Source organism: Chiloscyllium punctatum, chromosome 11, assembly GCF_047496795.1.
Source record: "Chiloscyllium punctatum isolate Juve2018m chromosome 11, sChiPun1.3, whole genome shotgun sequence".
Classification (NCBI taxonomy): domain Eukaryota; kingdom Metazoa; phylum Chordata; class Chondrichthyes; order Orectolobiformes; family Hemiscylliidae; genus Chiloscyllium; species Chiloscyllium punctatum.
In genome coordinates this window covers 76,863,861-76,880,317 of record NC_092749.1, presented here as the reverse complement: position 1 = coordinate 76,880,317, position 16,457 = coordinate 76,863,861, and the positions used below count along the sequence as shown (strand labels likewise).

General features: G+C 43.3%; 1 protein-coding gene across 1 annotated transcript in view; it reads left to right on the top strand.

The window, feature by feature from the left end:
* Positions 1-16,457, top strand: part of fndc1 (fibronectin type III domain containing 1) — a 332,979-nt gene that overhangs the window by 209,626 nt on the left and 106,896 nt on the right. Inside the window, exon 7 of the mRNA XM_072581080.1 lies at positions 2,287-2,477. Within this exon, the coding sequence (XP_072437181.1) occupies positions 2,287-2,477 (191 nt within the window). The remainder of the gene's footprint in view (positions 1-2,286; positions 2,478-16,457) is intronic.

Below are 16,457 nucleotides of genomic sequence, written 5' to 3'. Positions count from 1 at the left end.
GCTAGAGACCAGATACATTGACAACATTTTCTTCCTCTGAACTCATAGTACAGAATCACTGAAGCGACTACACAATTATGTCAACAAGTTGGAACCCACCATCAGACTTACCATGGTCTATGCTTCAAAATTAGTGTCATTCTTGGACACCTCAAGGATGGACACCTCACTACCTTCCTCTATGACAAGCCCACGGATAACTTCACAATGCTGCACTTCTGTAGCTTCCACCCTAAACATGTTTAAGAAGCCATCACCTATGGACAAAGCCTGCATATACACAGGATCTGTTCAGACAAGGAGAAATGCAACAGACCCAAAGGTGCTGAAAAATGCTCTCATAAGAATGGGATATGATGCTCAACTCATCGATACCAAGTCCCATGTGTCATGACCTCCTCAGAAGGCAGACATTGGACATGACTGATAGGGTACCCTTCATTGTCCAGTACTTTCCTGGAGCAGAGAACACCATGTTCTTCGCAGCCTTCGACATGTCATCGATGACGGCAAACTTCTCCCCTTCAAACAACTGCCAAATTACCAAATAGACATTGTTCGCAGCAAACTACCCAGCCTTCAGGATAAAATTGACTACAACACCACACAACCCTATCATAGCAAGTTCTGCAAGACATGTCAAATCTTCGACACAGATACTACCATCACATGTGGGAACACCACCCACCACGTACAAGGAAGATTTTCATGTGACTCAGCCAATGTTGTCTACCTCCTATGCTGCAGGCAAGGATGCCCTGAGGTATGTATATTGGCGAGACCATGCAGACACTACAACAATGAATGACAGGTCACCGCACAACAATAATTCCTGATGAAAGACATTTTCCCCGAAACGTCCATTCTCCTGCACCTCGGATGTTGCCTGACTTGCTGTGCTTTTTCAGCACCACACTCTCGACCACACAACAACTGCCGGACAGAATTGTTCCTTTCCAGTCAGGGAACACTTCAGTGGTCAAGGACATTCGTTGGGTAAGCATCCTCCAAGCCTGTCTTTGAGATACACAGCAATGCAGGATCACCAAACAGAAACTGATAGCCAAGTTCCGTATCCGTGAAGACAGCCTCAACCATGATCTTGGGTTCATGTTGTGCTACATTTAACCCCACCGTACTGTTCTGTATCTGTGAAACGTTACTGTCTTGTTTTGGCACCATCACCTTGATAACTTGTTATGATCTCTCTACCTTAATTAGTTTGTACAGTTTTGGATTACTTGCTACTTTGGTTAGACCGTCGGCATTTGACTCATACCTGTCATGTTATTCCAGCCATTTGGTTTGTCTCCAGCACCACCTTATTTTTAACTTTTTGTAATTATCTCTCTGACTCAATTATTTGAACTGTAGGTCATCCCTTAAGTTGCTATTCAGGTGTTGACACTTTAGTCACACTGTCTGACATTTTTGATCATCTGCAGATACTTATTATTCAGCTATCGACACTCCACTCACACCATTTATATGATCTTTTGATCTCAGCCTATAAATTCTGTGCCTGTGTGCTTTTCTTCACTTCATCTGATAAAGGAGTAACATTTTGAAAGCTTGAAATTTCAAACAAACCTGTTGGACTACAAACCTGGTGTCATGTGACTTCTGCCCTTGTCCACCGCAGTCTAACACCCGCACCACCACATCTATGTTTAAGCACAGAGATATATGTCGTTGAATTCCACTGTTGAAACATTTTGCATGATAAAACACCTGATGAAGCAGCGCTCCGAAAGCTAGTGCTTCCAAATAAACCTGTTGGACTATAACCTGGTGTTATGTGATTTTTAACTTTGTCCACCCCAGTCCAGTACTGGCTCCTCCACATCACTGATAGTAAAGTAGCAGCAATTGAAAGTATAAACAATAGGGATTTAGTGTTGACAGTGATTATTAATAGCAGGTTCATGCTCCCAGCTCTCTGATCTGTGTGGCCATAGAGCAAATAAATCACTTCCTTACTGGCACTTCCTTACTGAATGTGTTTTGAATCAGCAGCTGGCTCAAGAGCAGTGACATCATAGACCTTGGAGTGGTCAAATTCTTGATTGTAAGTTGTTACATTGCATCAAAAAAGTATAAAAAACAGCTCAAAGATGGAGTAAGAGAACAACCCAAATGGCTTGAGGTACCAAACTCTTGAATTTTTGTTTCATCTGCCAAATTTATCCATGCACCCACCGTGGATGACCTGCCTGGGATGACTCACAACAGTAAAATGTTATACAAACCTAATGTTTTATTTTTGTGTTTTTCTTGACCTTTCAGATATTACACTGTTAGATACAGAGAGAAAGGAGAATCTGCCAAATGGGAATATAAGATATCTAAGACATATAGGCGAATTCTGATTGACACGCTGACATCAGATTCCATATATGAATTCTCTGTTCGTACTTCACAAGGAGACAGAGATGGCAAATGGAGTGTTTCAGTTTTTCAAAGAACACCAGAGTCTGGTATGTTTTTAATGCTCAGTGCTGCAAGGTCATTGCAAATGTAACCCCATGTTCAAATTTATTTATATTATTTGATGACATTCACTTCACCTGTCAAGAAGGCTAAATTATATGGTCATTCAAATTCCACACCCTTTGAGTTATAGGGAATAGACTTTATTTCCAACGTGTTGGAAGATTTGAATCTGATGGCCTTACTAGTTTTGAATAAACTTAATTTTGTTTCGTATTCAGTAACTTTGTAACCAATACCTGAAAGACAGTGTGCTTTGTTATTTTCATTTTCACTTGAGAGAAATATCATCATCCGATGTTAAGCTAATAACTGTTATTCACTAGAATGTCTTGCTTGTGGAACCCATGTTTGTGCATGTCTGTTCATGTTAAATTTGATAAATATGGCTATGCTGTTTTATATATTGGAAGTGTTGACAGATGTCAGCAATGGTATGGAACTCGAAAGGCTTTTCTTGCAATATGTGTGCTGATTAAAACTTTAGAATGGATTGTCACTTCTGAGAGGCAAGAAAGTACTTCTAGCCAGTAAGAAGATATTGCTGCAGTGTTTTACAGCCAAAACAGCCTCAGTAATGCCAATTCTACCATCTCATAAATCAAGAAACATACTCTTAATGATCAAGAGATTTTCTGTAAAAGTCGAGTTGCTATGTTTTTCCAAACTTAATCCGATGTAGACTGACAGCTCTTTTATAAACCTTCCAACTTATTCAGTTTTAATAGGTCAGAGCTCTTTAAAAAAATATATATAACAGGATCCGAAAGTTTTTTTTACAGGAAAATGTTCAAATTTTATAGAATCATAGACTCCCTACAGCGCAGAAAGAGGGCAGTCAGTCCATCTAATCTGCATGAACCCTCTGAAGAGCATCACACCCACACCCACCCTCCATCCTACCCTGTAACCCTGCACTTTTACCATGGCTAATCCACCTCGTCTACACATCCCTGGACATATTGGTCAATTTAGCATGGCCAATCCACCTAACATGCACATCTTTGGACTGTGGGATAAAACCAGAACACAGAGTGGAAACCCATGCAGACATGAGGACAACATGCAAACTCCACACAGACGGTCACCCAAGACTGGAATTGAACCTGAGTCCCTGATCTTCTGATAACCCAGCATGTTTTAAAGAAGGGCTGATGAAGGGCTTTTGCCTGAAACATCGATTTTCCTGTTCCTCGGATGCTGCCTGACCGGCTGTGCTTCTCCAGCACCACTCTAATCTTGACTCTGATCTCCAGCATCTGCATACCCAGTTCTGTCTATGTTTTAAAGAAGGATCAACTCTCCCAGTATTATAGAATTATCCAAGAATTCAAACCACTTCGACCAACACTTGATGCACGCTCCCTGACTCTCTTTCCAGTTGCCATATCAATTACTTCCCTTCCATTCCCCTTCTTCCTGTCCAACCCTCTAATTTAAGTTAGCTTTATTTTCATTAGTTAATGGGTAAACTGGTATCTCATCCAAATAGCCCTTCAGTCAGTTATTGAGAACAAAGCATCACGAAAGAGGGTTGAAAATGTAAAAACAGGGAGGAATAATTATCAGAGCGTTGTGGGCTCCAAAGCAGGGCCTAAATCAAATTGAATAATCAAGGAGTGTTGTCACAAGACTGTGGGTAGAGGTTGATTAATGAGTATTACCTTTTGCTCTTTATGCTATGGAAGTGCGTCAAACACCAAGTTAAAACTCTGTAACATAGTATTTTGTCAAAGTAAACTAGACCCATTTTGAGGGCAGTGGAACCCAGACAGGCCAGACAAATTCAATGCCAACAGGGCTGCAGGTATTTTATTTGTGTTGGTGAAGATTTAGACTAACTTGGCCAGTGTATATAAATCAAGATAAAGCTTTAGGAAGGATAAATAAGGTTTAAAAAGGATTCAGAGAGAGGGTAGATTTTACAAGATCGTGAAACAGTAAGGTGTTAGATGGTGTCAAGTTAAGATTTAATATATAAAAATGCAAGGAGGATGCTGAATCAGTTTGGCGTACTCTGGGCAAAACATGACCTCATGGAAATATGATGTTGTGGCAGTAATGGAGACAAAGTTAATTTAGATTAGATTCCCTTCAGTATGGAAACAGCCCTTCAGCCCAACAAGTCCACACCGACCCTCCAAAGAGTATCCCACCTAGACCCATTCCCCTACTCTATATTTACCCCTGACTAATGCACCTAAAACTATGGACAATTTAGCATGGCCAATTCACCTGGCCTGCACATCTTTGGATTGTGGGAGGAAACCGGAACACCCGGAGGAAACTCACGCAGACATGGGGAGAACGTGCAAACTCCACGCAGTCTCCCGAGGCCGGAATTGAATGCGTGTCCCTGGCACTGCTAATCACTGAGCCACCATGCAGCCCCCATCCCATACCCAGGATTTGATTGAAAACATCCCTGGATAGAAAGTATTGAGGAAAATTAGAGAAGGAAAGAAAGGGTGAGAGGAGGGGGTCTCCAGAATGAGAATATGATGGCCCTAGACAGAGGAGATGTCCTGAAATGGTTAAGAAGCAAGTCTATTTTGTTAGTTAAGTATTAAAAATGCCAGATCTGAACATATTCTTAAGGCCCAGGTAGTGGTAATGAACACAATAATCCTTGTTTTACATAATTTAGCAAGACTGATGTAATGGGGCTGGTATGCTCAAGTGTAAGAATTTCCCTTTCAGCATTACTTCTGCAACTTGGTGGGGAAGATGTTGTAATCAACTGTTAGAGAAATTATAACTGGCACTTAGGCCATGTTAAAGGAAATTGGGAAGTCAGCATGGTGTGTTAAAGGGAAATCATGTTTAACAATTCATTGGAGATTTTTAAAAAGATTAACATCTGCAATGGCTAAGGGGCGCCCTGTGATGTACTATATTTGGATTTCTAGAAGGCAAGGTGCCACACAAATACTATTTTAAAATATTAGCACATTTTTAAGGTTTTTGCGAAGATCTGTAGCTCGGGTTGTGGATGCGGTAGTTGGTTAGCTTGCCAAGCTGCTGAGCTATTGTGCTGATGTTTTGTTACCATGCAGGGTAACATCATCATTGTGACTTTCATGAAGTGCTATTGTTCTGTTCTGCTTGGGTTTTATGTGGTCTGGTCTGTTGGGATGAGTGTCACCTCCAGGTCTTCTCTGCAGTGGTTTGAACACTGGGTCTATCTTTGTGTTTGTTGATGGCCTTTTTGGTTGAAAACCAGGCTTCCAAGAACACTCTTGCGTGTCTCTGGTTGGCCTGTCCTAGAATGGTTGCTTTGTCATTGTTGAATCGATGGCCCTCTTGGTCTGTAGGTACAGAGATGAGGAGAGTGGAACATATCATTTAGAAAATTAGCCATCTGACTTCATGAACACCAATGGGCTACTAAATGATGTGATCCACTCTCCCTCACCTTTGCACATACAGACCAAGAGGGACATCAATTGATTAATGAGTATCAATCGACTAATTGAAAAGGATTGATACCTGGAATGAGCAGGTGTTTTATGGGGAAAGGTTGAAAAATTGGGCTTGTTCTTAGCTGAAAATGTGTTGCTGGAAAAGCTCAGCAGGTCAAGCAGCATCCAAGGAGCAGGAGAATCGACGTTTCGGGCATAAGCCCTTCTTCAGGCTCATGCCTGAAACATCGATTCCCCTGCTCCTTGGACGCTGCCTGACCTGCTGCGCTTTTCCAGCAACACATTTTCAGCTCTGATCTCCAGCATCTGCAGTCCTCACTTTCTCCTGGGCTTGTTCTTACTCAAATTTAAAAGACTGAGTATAACTTAATTGAAATATTTAAGATCCTGAATGATTCTGACAAGAAAGGATATTTCCTCTTGTGGTTGAGTCCAGAACTAGTGGGCATTGTTTTAGAATTAGGGCTTTCCCTTTTAGGACAGAGATGATAATTATTTTCTCTCTGATAGCTGCTGACCTTTCAGAAGGCAATGGAGGTAGGTCATTGAATACTTTTTAAAACTGAGGTAGTTAAACTCTTGCTGGGCAGGGTGGGGTGGAAGGAAATGTGGAGTTTGAAAAACAAACAGATCAGCTGTGATCTTAGTGAATGGTGTAGGCTTAAAGGGTTAAATTTCAAACTTCTGCTCTTTTGTATGTTCTGTGCCATGGCTGATGTAGAGTCACATGAGCAATCAGTACTGTTTTGCCTCACCCACTTGTACCTCTGTCCTATCCCCTCACTACTATCCTGCTGTTCTTCACTGCCACCTGCCCTCCCTCTTCCCTTATGCCTCTTCTTTCCTCACTCCTCTCACCAGTATTTCTTGCCAACTCTCCCTCTGCTGCTCCTTGCTACCTCTCTTCCTCTTGCCCTTCTCCCCACACCTCACTTCCTCTTTCCCTCCTGCTCCTCGCTTTCTGCTCCATCCCTCCCATTTCTCACTGCTTCAAATTCTCTTGCACCTCACTGACCCCGCTCTCTGTCTGTCTCCTCTCACTCCTTCCCTTTGCTCCTTGTCGGTGTTCTGTCTCTTGCCATCTGAAGTGTGATATTGTTGCCACCACAGAAACATAGTTGAGGGAGGAGCTGGACTGGCAACTTAACATTCTGGTTATAGGATCTTTAGACAGGATAGAAGAGGGTGTAAAAAGGATGGTGCTGTAGCTGTATCAATTAAGGTGTCAATTACTGTAATAAGGAGAGATGATATCTTGGAAGGGTCCTCAAACAAGGCTTTGTAGGTAGAACCTAGGAATGTTATGTGGGCAGCTACTTTACTGGGAATGTATTATACACTCCCAAAGAGTCAGCAGGAAAAAGAGAAGCAAACATATAGACAGTGTATAGAACTATGTATGACTAAGAATTGGGTAATTATTCCAGGGGATTTCAACTTTTCCAACGTAAATTGGGATTGTCATAGCATTAAGGGTCTCGAAAGAGCGGATTTCTTGAAACGTATCCAGGGGAATTTTTTTTATATCAACACATAGAAAGCCCAACAAGGGATGGTGTAGTGCTAGATATGGTTCTTGGGAATGAAGCCAGACAAGTGTTCAATGTAGCAGTGGGGGATCATTTTAGTGATAGCAACCACAATACATCATGGTACAGATATGTTCTGGATGTTGAAAAAGATGGCCTGCAAAATACTGCTTTGGATTGGAATAAGGAAGATTTTATTAAAATAAAGCAGGATCTGGCCACAGTAGACTGAGAATAGCTCCTTATGAAGCAATGGGGAGCATTCAAAAAGAAGCTGGACAGAGCACAGGTCCAACATGTACCCTTTAGAGGGAAATTTAGGAGCAATAAGTTCAGAGAACTCTGGATATCTAGCACAGTTCAGGACTGGATAAGGAAGAAGAGTAGGAGTTTAGCAAGTTTCATCTGCAGCCCTAGAGGAATGCAGGAAATGCTGGAGGGAACTTAAGAAAGCAATTAGAAGAGCAAAAGGGGGCATGAGAAAGGACTTGCAAACAGGATTGGGGACAATCCAAAGATATGTTATAAGTACATTAATGGGAATGAGTAGAGCCCATTTGGGACCTGTGTGTGAAGCTTCAGGTTATTGGAAGGGTATTGAATGAATACTTCTCTTCAGTCTTCACTCTGGAAAAGGAGAATGTATGTATAGAATTCAGGAAAACAGACTGTGATGAACTTGCACAGGGGAGGTATTGTAGGATCTGTCAGGCTTAAAAACAGACAAATAACCTGGCCTGGATAAATTGTTGTGGGGGGCGAGCCGAAGTTGAAGGCCGCTCTGACACAACTTTTCAATTCCTCTCTGGCGATGGAGAAAGTGCCAGGGGACTGGAAGATGGCAAATGTGGTTCCACTTTTGGTAGAGATGAACCCAGAAATTACAGACTGGTGAATCTCATGTCAGTGGTAGGGAAACTATTGGAGAGGGAGGTCTTGCTTAACAAATTTGTTAGAATTTTGAAAAAAATATGATCAACTATGTAGATGAGGGAAGTTTAGGTGATGTAGTTGAAATGGATTTTAACAAAGCTTTTGATAACATCCCACATAGGACACTGTTTGAAAAGGTATAAGCACATAGAATTGAGGGAAACTTGGTGAGATGGATCAGAAACTAGCTGTTTGAGTGACTGGAGGCCGGTGTCCACAAGGAACAATACTGGGACCCTTAATGTTTGTTATATACATAAATGAAGTAGATGAAAATGTGGGCGAATGTTAAGCAAATTTGCAGTCATCACCAAGGTTGGTAGATAGGCTAATAGCAAAAAAGATGGTTTGTAGGTAACGGGACGATATAGCTGGGTTGGTCAGATGGGCAGACCAGGGGCTGATAGCATTTAACCCTGCTAAGTGAGAGGTGATTCACTTTAGAAGAAGAAACAAGATGAGGAGTATTTAATGAATTGCACAACACTGGGTAACTTAAAGGAATAATGAGATCTTGTGGTAATTATTCACATATCCCTGAAATTGGCAGAGCATGTGAATCGGATAGATAAGGCAAATAGGATAATTGCTTTCATCGTGGCATAGAGTATAAGAGCAAGGAGATGATGTTGGGGTTGTACAGAGAGTTGGTCAGGCCACACCTGGAGTACTATATACAGTTCTGGTCGCTGCACTGCAAGAAGAATGTGACAGCACTGGAGGGGTTACAGAGGAGGTAGAACATAGAACACAGAACATAGAAAAGTACAGCACAGAACAGGCCCTTTGGCCCACAATGTTGTGCCGAGAATTAATCCTGATGTAAAGTACAGTAATTTAACCTACGCACCCCTCAACTCACTGCTATCAGTGTGCATGTCCAGCAGTCGATTAAATGTCCCTAATGACTTCACTTCCACCACCTCAGCTGGCAACGCATTCCATGCATTCACAACTCTCTGCATAAAGAACCTACCTCTGATGTCTCCTTTAAATCTTCCTCCTAATATCTTCAAACTATGACTTCTCGTACCAGTCAGTCCTGCACTGGAGAAAGGTCTCTGGCTATCTATTCCTCTCATTATTTTGTACACCTCGATCAGGTGTCCTGTCTTCCTCCTTCTCTCCAGAGAGAAAAGTCCAAGCTTATTCAACCTTTCTTCATAAGGCAAGCCCTCCCGTCCAGGCAGCAACCTGGTAAACCTTCTCTGCACCCTCTCCAAAGCCTCTGTGTCTTTCCTATAGTAGGGCGACCAGAACTGGACACAATATTCCAAGTGTGGTCTCACCAGGGACTTGTAGAGCTGCAGCAAAATCTCACAGCTCTTAAACTCTATCCCCCTGTTGATGAAAGCCAAAACACCATATGCATTCTTAACAACCCTATCCACTTGGATGGTGACTTTGAGGGATCTATGTACTTGCACACCCAGATCCCTCTGTTCCTCCACACTGCCAAGAATCCTGTCTTTAATCCTATATTCAGCATTCGAGTTCGACATTCCAAAATGCATCACTTTGCATTTATCTAGGTTGAACTCCACCTGTCTTTTGTCAGCCCAGCTCTGCATCCTGTCTATGTCACGCTGTAGCCTGCAGTAGCCCTCTATACTATTGACGACACCTCCAGCCTTTGTGTCATATGCACATTTACTAACCCACCCCTCAACTTCCTCAAGTCATTTATAAAAACTACAAAGAGCAGAGGCCCACGAACAGAGCCCTGCAGGACCCCACTCAACACTGTCTTCCAGGCAGAATACTTTCCATCTACAACCATTCTCTGCCTTCTGTCAGCCAGCCAATTCTGAATCCAGATAGCCAACTCTCCCTGTATCCCATATTTCCTGACTTTATGAATGAGGAGAAAGTGAGGACTGCAGATGCTGGACACCAGAGTTGAAAAGTGTGGTGCTGGAAAAACACAGCAGGCCAGGCAGCATCCGAGGTGCAGGAGAATCAATGTTTCGGGCATAAGCCCTTCTTCCGGAATTCTCCTGAAGAATTCATCGATTCTCCTGCTCCTCAGATGCTGCCTGGCCTGCTGTGTCTTTTCAGCACCTGACTTTATGAATGAGCCTACCATGGGGAACCCTATCAAATGCCTTGCTGAATTCCATATACACCACATCCACTGCTTGACCGTCATCGACCTGTCTTGACATCTCCTGAAAGAACTCAATAAGATTTGTGAGGCATGACCTGCCCCTCACAAAGCCATGCTGACTGTCTTTAATCACACAATGCTTTGCCAAATAGTCATAAATCCTATCCCTCAGAATTCTTCCCACAACTTTGCTGACCACAGACGTGAGACTGACTGGTCTGTAATTGCCAGCGATTTCCCTATTACCCTTCTTGAAAAGAAGAACAACATTCACCTCCTTCCAATCCTCCGGTACGACTCCTGTCAGCAGCTTCTCGCCAGCAGCTTAGCAACCTCCTTTCTCGCTTACTGGAGCATCCTAGGATAAATCTGGTCTGGCCCTGGGGACTTATCAATGTTTTCCAAAATTTCTAGCACATCATCTTCATCAATCTTGACTGTATCCCAGCTCCTCTAAGTTTTCATTTACAGCAAGTTCCCTTTCCTTGGTGAAAACCAAAGCAAAAAACTCATTTAGGACTTCCCCTATCTGCTCAAACTCCATGCACAAGTTCCCTCCGCTATCCCTGATTGGCCCTACCTTCTCCCTGATCATTCTCTTATTCTTCATGTATGAGTAAAACGCCTTTGGGTTCTCCCTAATCCTTCTTGCCAAGCCTTTTTTATGCCCCCTCCTGGCTCTCCTCAGTCCATTTCTGAGCTCCTTTCTAGCAAGCCTGTCATCCTCTAAAGTTGTGCTAGATCCTTGCTTCCTCCACCTTATGTAAGCTGCCTTCTTCCTTTTGACGAGAAGGTCCTCGGTTCTCGTCATCCAAGGTTCCTTAATCTTACCCCTTCTTACCTGTCTCAGAGGAACAAATTTGTGCATCACTCACAACAACTGTTCCTTAAATAGTCTCCACATGTCTGCTGTGCCCTTTCTGTGGAACAATTGCTCCCAGTCTGTACTTCCCAACTCCTGTCTGATAGCGTCATTATTTCCTTTTCCCCAATTAAATACCTTCCCTCGGTAACTGCACCTTTCACTCTCCAAGGCTATGCTAAATGTGAGGCAGTTGGGATCACTTTCACCAAAGTGCTCTCCCACCATGAGATCTGACACCTGTCTTGGCTCGTTACCGAGCTCCAAACCCAAAATGGCCTCTTGCCTCATCGGTCTGTCTACATACTGAGTAAGGAAACCCTCCTGAACACACCTGACAAAAACAGCTCCATCCAAACCATCTGCACTTAGGAGGTTCCAGTCAATATTGGGAATGTTGAAATCACCCATAACCACAACCCTGATACTTTTGCATTTTTCCAGAATCTGCCCGCCTATGAGATGTTCAATCTCTCTACTGCTATTAGGTGGTCTGTAGAAAACCCCCAATGCGGTGGCTGTTTCTTTGCTGTTCCAAACTTCCACCCATACTGACTCAGTAGACAAACCTTCCTCAACAACCTTTGTTTCTGTAGCTGTGATGCACTCACTGATTAGCAATGCTACACCCCCTCCACTTTTTCCAACCTCCCTGTTCTTTTTAAACTTTCTAAACTCTGGAACATCAAGCAACCATGTCTGCCCCAGTGAAACCCACGTCTCTGTTATGGCCACAACATCGTAGCCCCAAGTACTGATCCATGCTCTAAGTTTTTCACTCTTATTCCGGACACTCCTTGCATTAAAGGAGACACACTTTAACCGATCCCTTTGTTTCATAGCGTGAGAAACCTTCCTGATAGATTCAATATATCCTGTCACTGTCCTGTCTGCAACTGACCCCCTCTCAGACATGTGGCTCCGATTCCCACCCTCCTGCCAAACTAGTTTAAATCCTCGCAAGCAAATCTCCCACCCAGGACATTTGTACCCCTCCAGTTCAGGTGCAAACCATCCTTCATGTACAGGTCCCACCTTCCCCAGAAGGTATCCCAATGGTCTAGGTATCTGAAGCCCTCCCTCCTGCACCAGCCTCGCAGCCACGTGTTAAGCTGCATTCGCTGACTGTTCCTCATCTCACTATCTCGTGGCACCGGTAACAAACCTGAGATCACCACTCTACTCGTCCTGCTCTTCAGTTTCCAACCTAACTCTCTGTAGTCACTTTTCAGATCTTCAATCCCTTTCCTGACTATATCATTGGTGCCAATATGTATCACAATTTCTGGCTGCTCACCCTCCCCCTTCAGAATCTTGTAAACCCAATCGACGACATCCCGGACCCTGGCACCAGGGAGGCAACATACCTTCCGGGAGTCCAGTTCCTGATCACAAAATCTCCTGTTAATCCGTCTAACTATTGAGTCCCCTACCACTAGTGCTTTTCTATTTCCCCCACTTCCATTCTGAGCCACAATGCCAGGCTCAGTGCTAAGACCTGACAACAATGGCTTTCCCCTGGTAGGCTGTCCCCACCAGCAGTATCCAAAATGATATACTTATTGCTGAGTGGAACAGCCACATGGGATCCCTGCTCTGACTGTCAGTTCCCTTTCCTCCCCCAGACAGTAACCCAGCTGTCTTTATCCTGTGTCTGGGGAGTGACCACCTCCCTGTACATCCTCTCAATTTCCCCCTCAGCCTCCCGGATGAGCCGTAGTTCATCCAGCTCCAGCTCCAGTTCCCTAACTCAGTTTTCGAGGAACTGGAGTTAGGTGCACTTCCCGCAGATGTAGCCGACAGAGACATGTGAAGTGTTTCTCACCTGCCACATTCTGCAGGAGGAACATGCAACTGCCCTGACATCCATATCCCGCTACTCTGAAAGCCCGCACAGAACTAAACAAAGGAAGAGAAGATAAAAAAGAGAAACCTGCAAGCTTACCTAGTTTACAGACTCTTAGTAAGGTTAGAGGAGGTGTGGGTGGGAGGAAGGCCCTACGGTGTAGGGTCTCAGGTTTAGATCTCACTCACTTAAAAACTCCCCAGAAGTCCTACACTCCTCCCTCGCACCTCTCGGAAAATGGTTCACAAAGATTGCCTGGAATAGAGAAATTAAGCTTTATGGAGAGACTAAATAAGCTTGGATTGTTTTCTTTAGAGCAGAGAAGACTGATGTGTAAGATTATGAGGGGTATTGACAGAGTGAATAGAGAGCTGCTGTTCCCTTTGGTTGAGGGGTCAACCATGAGAGGGTGTAGTTTTCAGATAAGGGGCAGGAGCTTCAGAGGGAATTTGGGAAAAAACATTTTCACTCAACAAGTGGTGAGAATCTGGAATACTCTGCCTGGGGGGCGTGGGGTAGTAGAGGCTGGACACCTTACAAATTTTAAAAATATTTGGATGAGCACTTCAAATATCACAACATTCAAAAATATGGAACAAGTGCGGGAAATTGGGATTAGCACACTGGTAGTTATAGTTAAAAATCATACAATACCAGCTATAGTCCAACAGGTTTATTTGGAAGTACAAGCTTTCAGAGAGCTGCTCCTCCATCAGGTATCTCCACATCATGACGAATAGTTGTGCTCATGGCTCCTCTTGCTCCCTTACTCATTTCCTTCTGTTCATCACCTTTCTTGAGTCCTTGTTCATTGTGTAAATTTAGGAGAGTTGAGCAAGACAGATGGCAAGTGGGAGGTAACTTAGAGTAAAAATAGTTGGAGCATTTTATATTTTTGAAATTTATTCAAAGTTATTCTTCCATAAATCTAGAAATTCAAAAACATGTAATGTTTCAACATTTTGTGTATAAGATATTAATGTCATGTTTCTGAGTAGAAATCATGAGGCAGTTCTGGAGGAGAGTCTTGGTGTGTCCTTTCTGGACTGGAGTTTTGGTGTGACCTTCCTTCTCCACACAGCTCTTTATAGAATGAGGGCAATGGCCCCTTGCACAGCCTCAACTCAGCAAATTAATACTGAGTTAGAAACAGAGTTCAAGGGCTTCTTGGTCTTGACAGCCAAATAATCTGATCATAGTTTACTGTTTCAAATTAAAACATGGCCATTGTCTGAAGCAGTTCTAATCCTAGTACATCACCATCTCCTGTATTTATCCAAACATCCTGGATGGCTCTTTAATAATGTACTACTTTCTGGAGTTGCCTCATAAATGTTTCCACTTCACTTTTTAAAAAACTTCCCCGGTCTCTCTTTTTTCAACCAGACAATTCGTCATCTCTCCTATGACTCACCCACAGCTATTTCATTCTTTCTCCTTTACTTTTTGTTAGAATTGTTCTGTGTACAAATATTCTCGTACATATAGATCATAAAGTTCCCAAGCCTTTGCCCTCTTTGTCTGGCAATAACAGAATATCTGACTGAGGAAAGAAAAAAGCTGGTTTCTTATTCTTGTATGATGACCAATAATAATTCCTGAAACTGAGATCACAAATATATCAGTTAAAATTCAGCTTGGACATGATTGATCACATTGTAGACAGTCGCATGTAAAATGTAGCTGACACATGAAGAAAGGAGTTTTGGACATGTTACCAGAAAGCTGCCATCACATCATTGACTTAATCACTGCTGCCAGGAGAGAAGAACAAATCTTAAGAAGTTTTCATATCAAAAGAGAGATAGTTAATAGAATCTCACCATGTACCCACTGGCTTTGAGTCTTTCCTCCTGCTGAGCATGCTGTTCCAGCTGACAGTGGCCATTGTTCTTTCTGTGGACCTTCATCTAAGCCACATTTGGAGATTCTTATCCCTGGACCACTTGCTTCCTGTCACTGTCAGCAGTCTCATGTTTTCAGCAGTCAGTAGAATACAATTTAAATCTCTGTTCTGTAAGATGACATTGTGCTAACTTCAACCACCTCTTCTTTCCCCTGACTATTGCAACAAGATAGTCAACAGGGAAAAAAAACATCACAGACCACCTGGTAACATGTCCAAAACTCCTTCCTTAACCCATGTTATGCTCATCTTGCTCAATGTGGGAACTTCAGGGACACAGGAAGGCAGTGCAGGTGTACCCTGCGGTCATCTCCCTCCAAAACAGGTATACCATTTTGGGTACTGTTGGGTGAGATGGGTCACCAGGGGAAGGCAGCAGTAGCCAAGTTCATGGCACCATGGCTGACTCTGCTGTTCAGAGGGCAGGAAAAAGAGTGGAAGGGCTATGGTCATAGGGGATTCAATTGTAAGGGGAGTAGATAGGAATTTCTGTGGTTGAAAACGAGACTTCCAAATGGTATGTTGCTTCCCAGGTGCACGGGTCAGGGATGTCTCGGATCAACTGCAGAAAATTCTCAAGGGGGAGGGCGAACAGCCAGTTGTCGTGGTGCATGTAGGCACCAATGATATAGGTAAAAAACAGGATGAGGTCCTACACAAAGAATTTAGGGAGTTAGGAACCAAGTTAAAAAGTAGGACCTCAGAGGTAGTAATCTTCGGATTGCTACCGGTGCCACGTATGAGTCAGAGTAGGAATGATGGAATATTCAGGATGAATGCGTAGCTTGAGAGATGGTGCAGGAGGGAGGGGTTCAGATTTTTGGGACATTGGGACCGGTTCTGGGGGAGGTAGGACAATTACAAATGGGATGGCCTACACCTGGGTTGGACTGGAATCAATGTCATTGGGGGTGCTTTTGCTAACGCTGTGGGGAGGGTTTAAATTAAGGTGGCATGGGGGATGGGAACCAAATGAGAAGGTTAGAGAATAGGAAAGAGGTAGTAACTAAAGCCTGAAGGAACTAGTTAATGAAGTCAGCGTGACTAAGGGGAAGAGTAGGCAGGAAGTGACAGATGAAAGCAGAGGGACTGGTGGTCTGAGCTGCATTTCTTTTAAAGCAAGAAGGATAGTAGGTAAGGCAGATGAACTTCGGGCTTGAATCAGTACCTGGGAGCATGATGTTATTGCTATTACTGAAACTTGGTTGAGGGAAGGGCATGATCGGCAACTAAATGTCCCAGGACATTGGTGCTTCACGCAGGATAGAGAGGGAGGTAAAAGGGGTGGAGGAGTTGCATTACTGGTCATTGAAGATATCACAGCTGTGCTGAAGGAGGACACTATAGAACAGTGAGTCAATA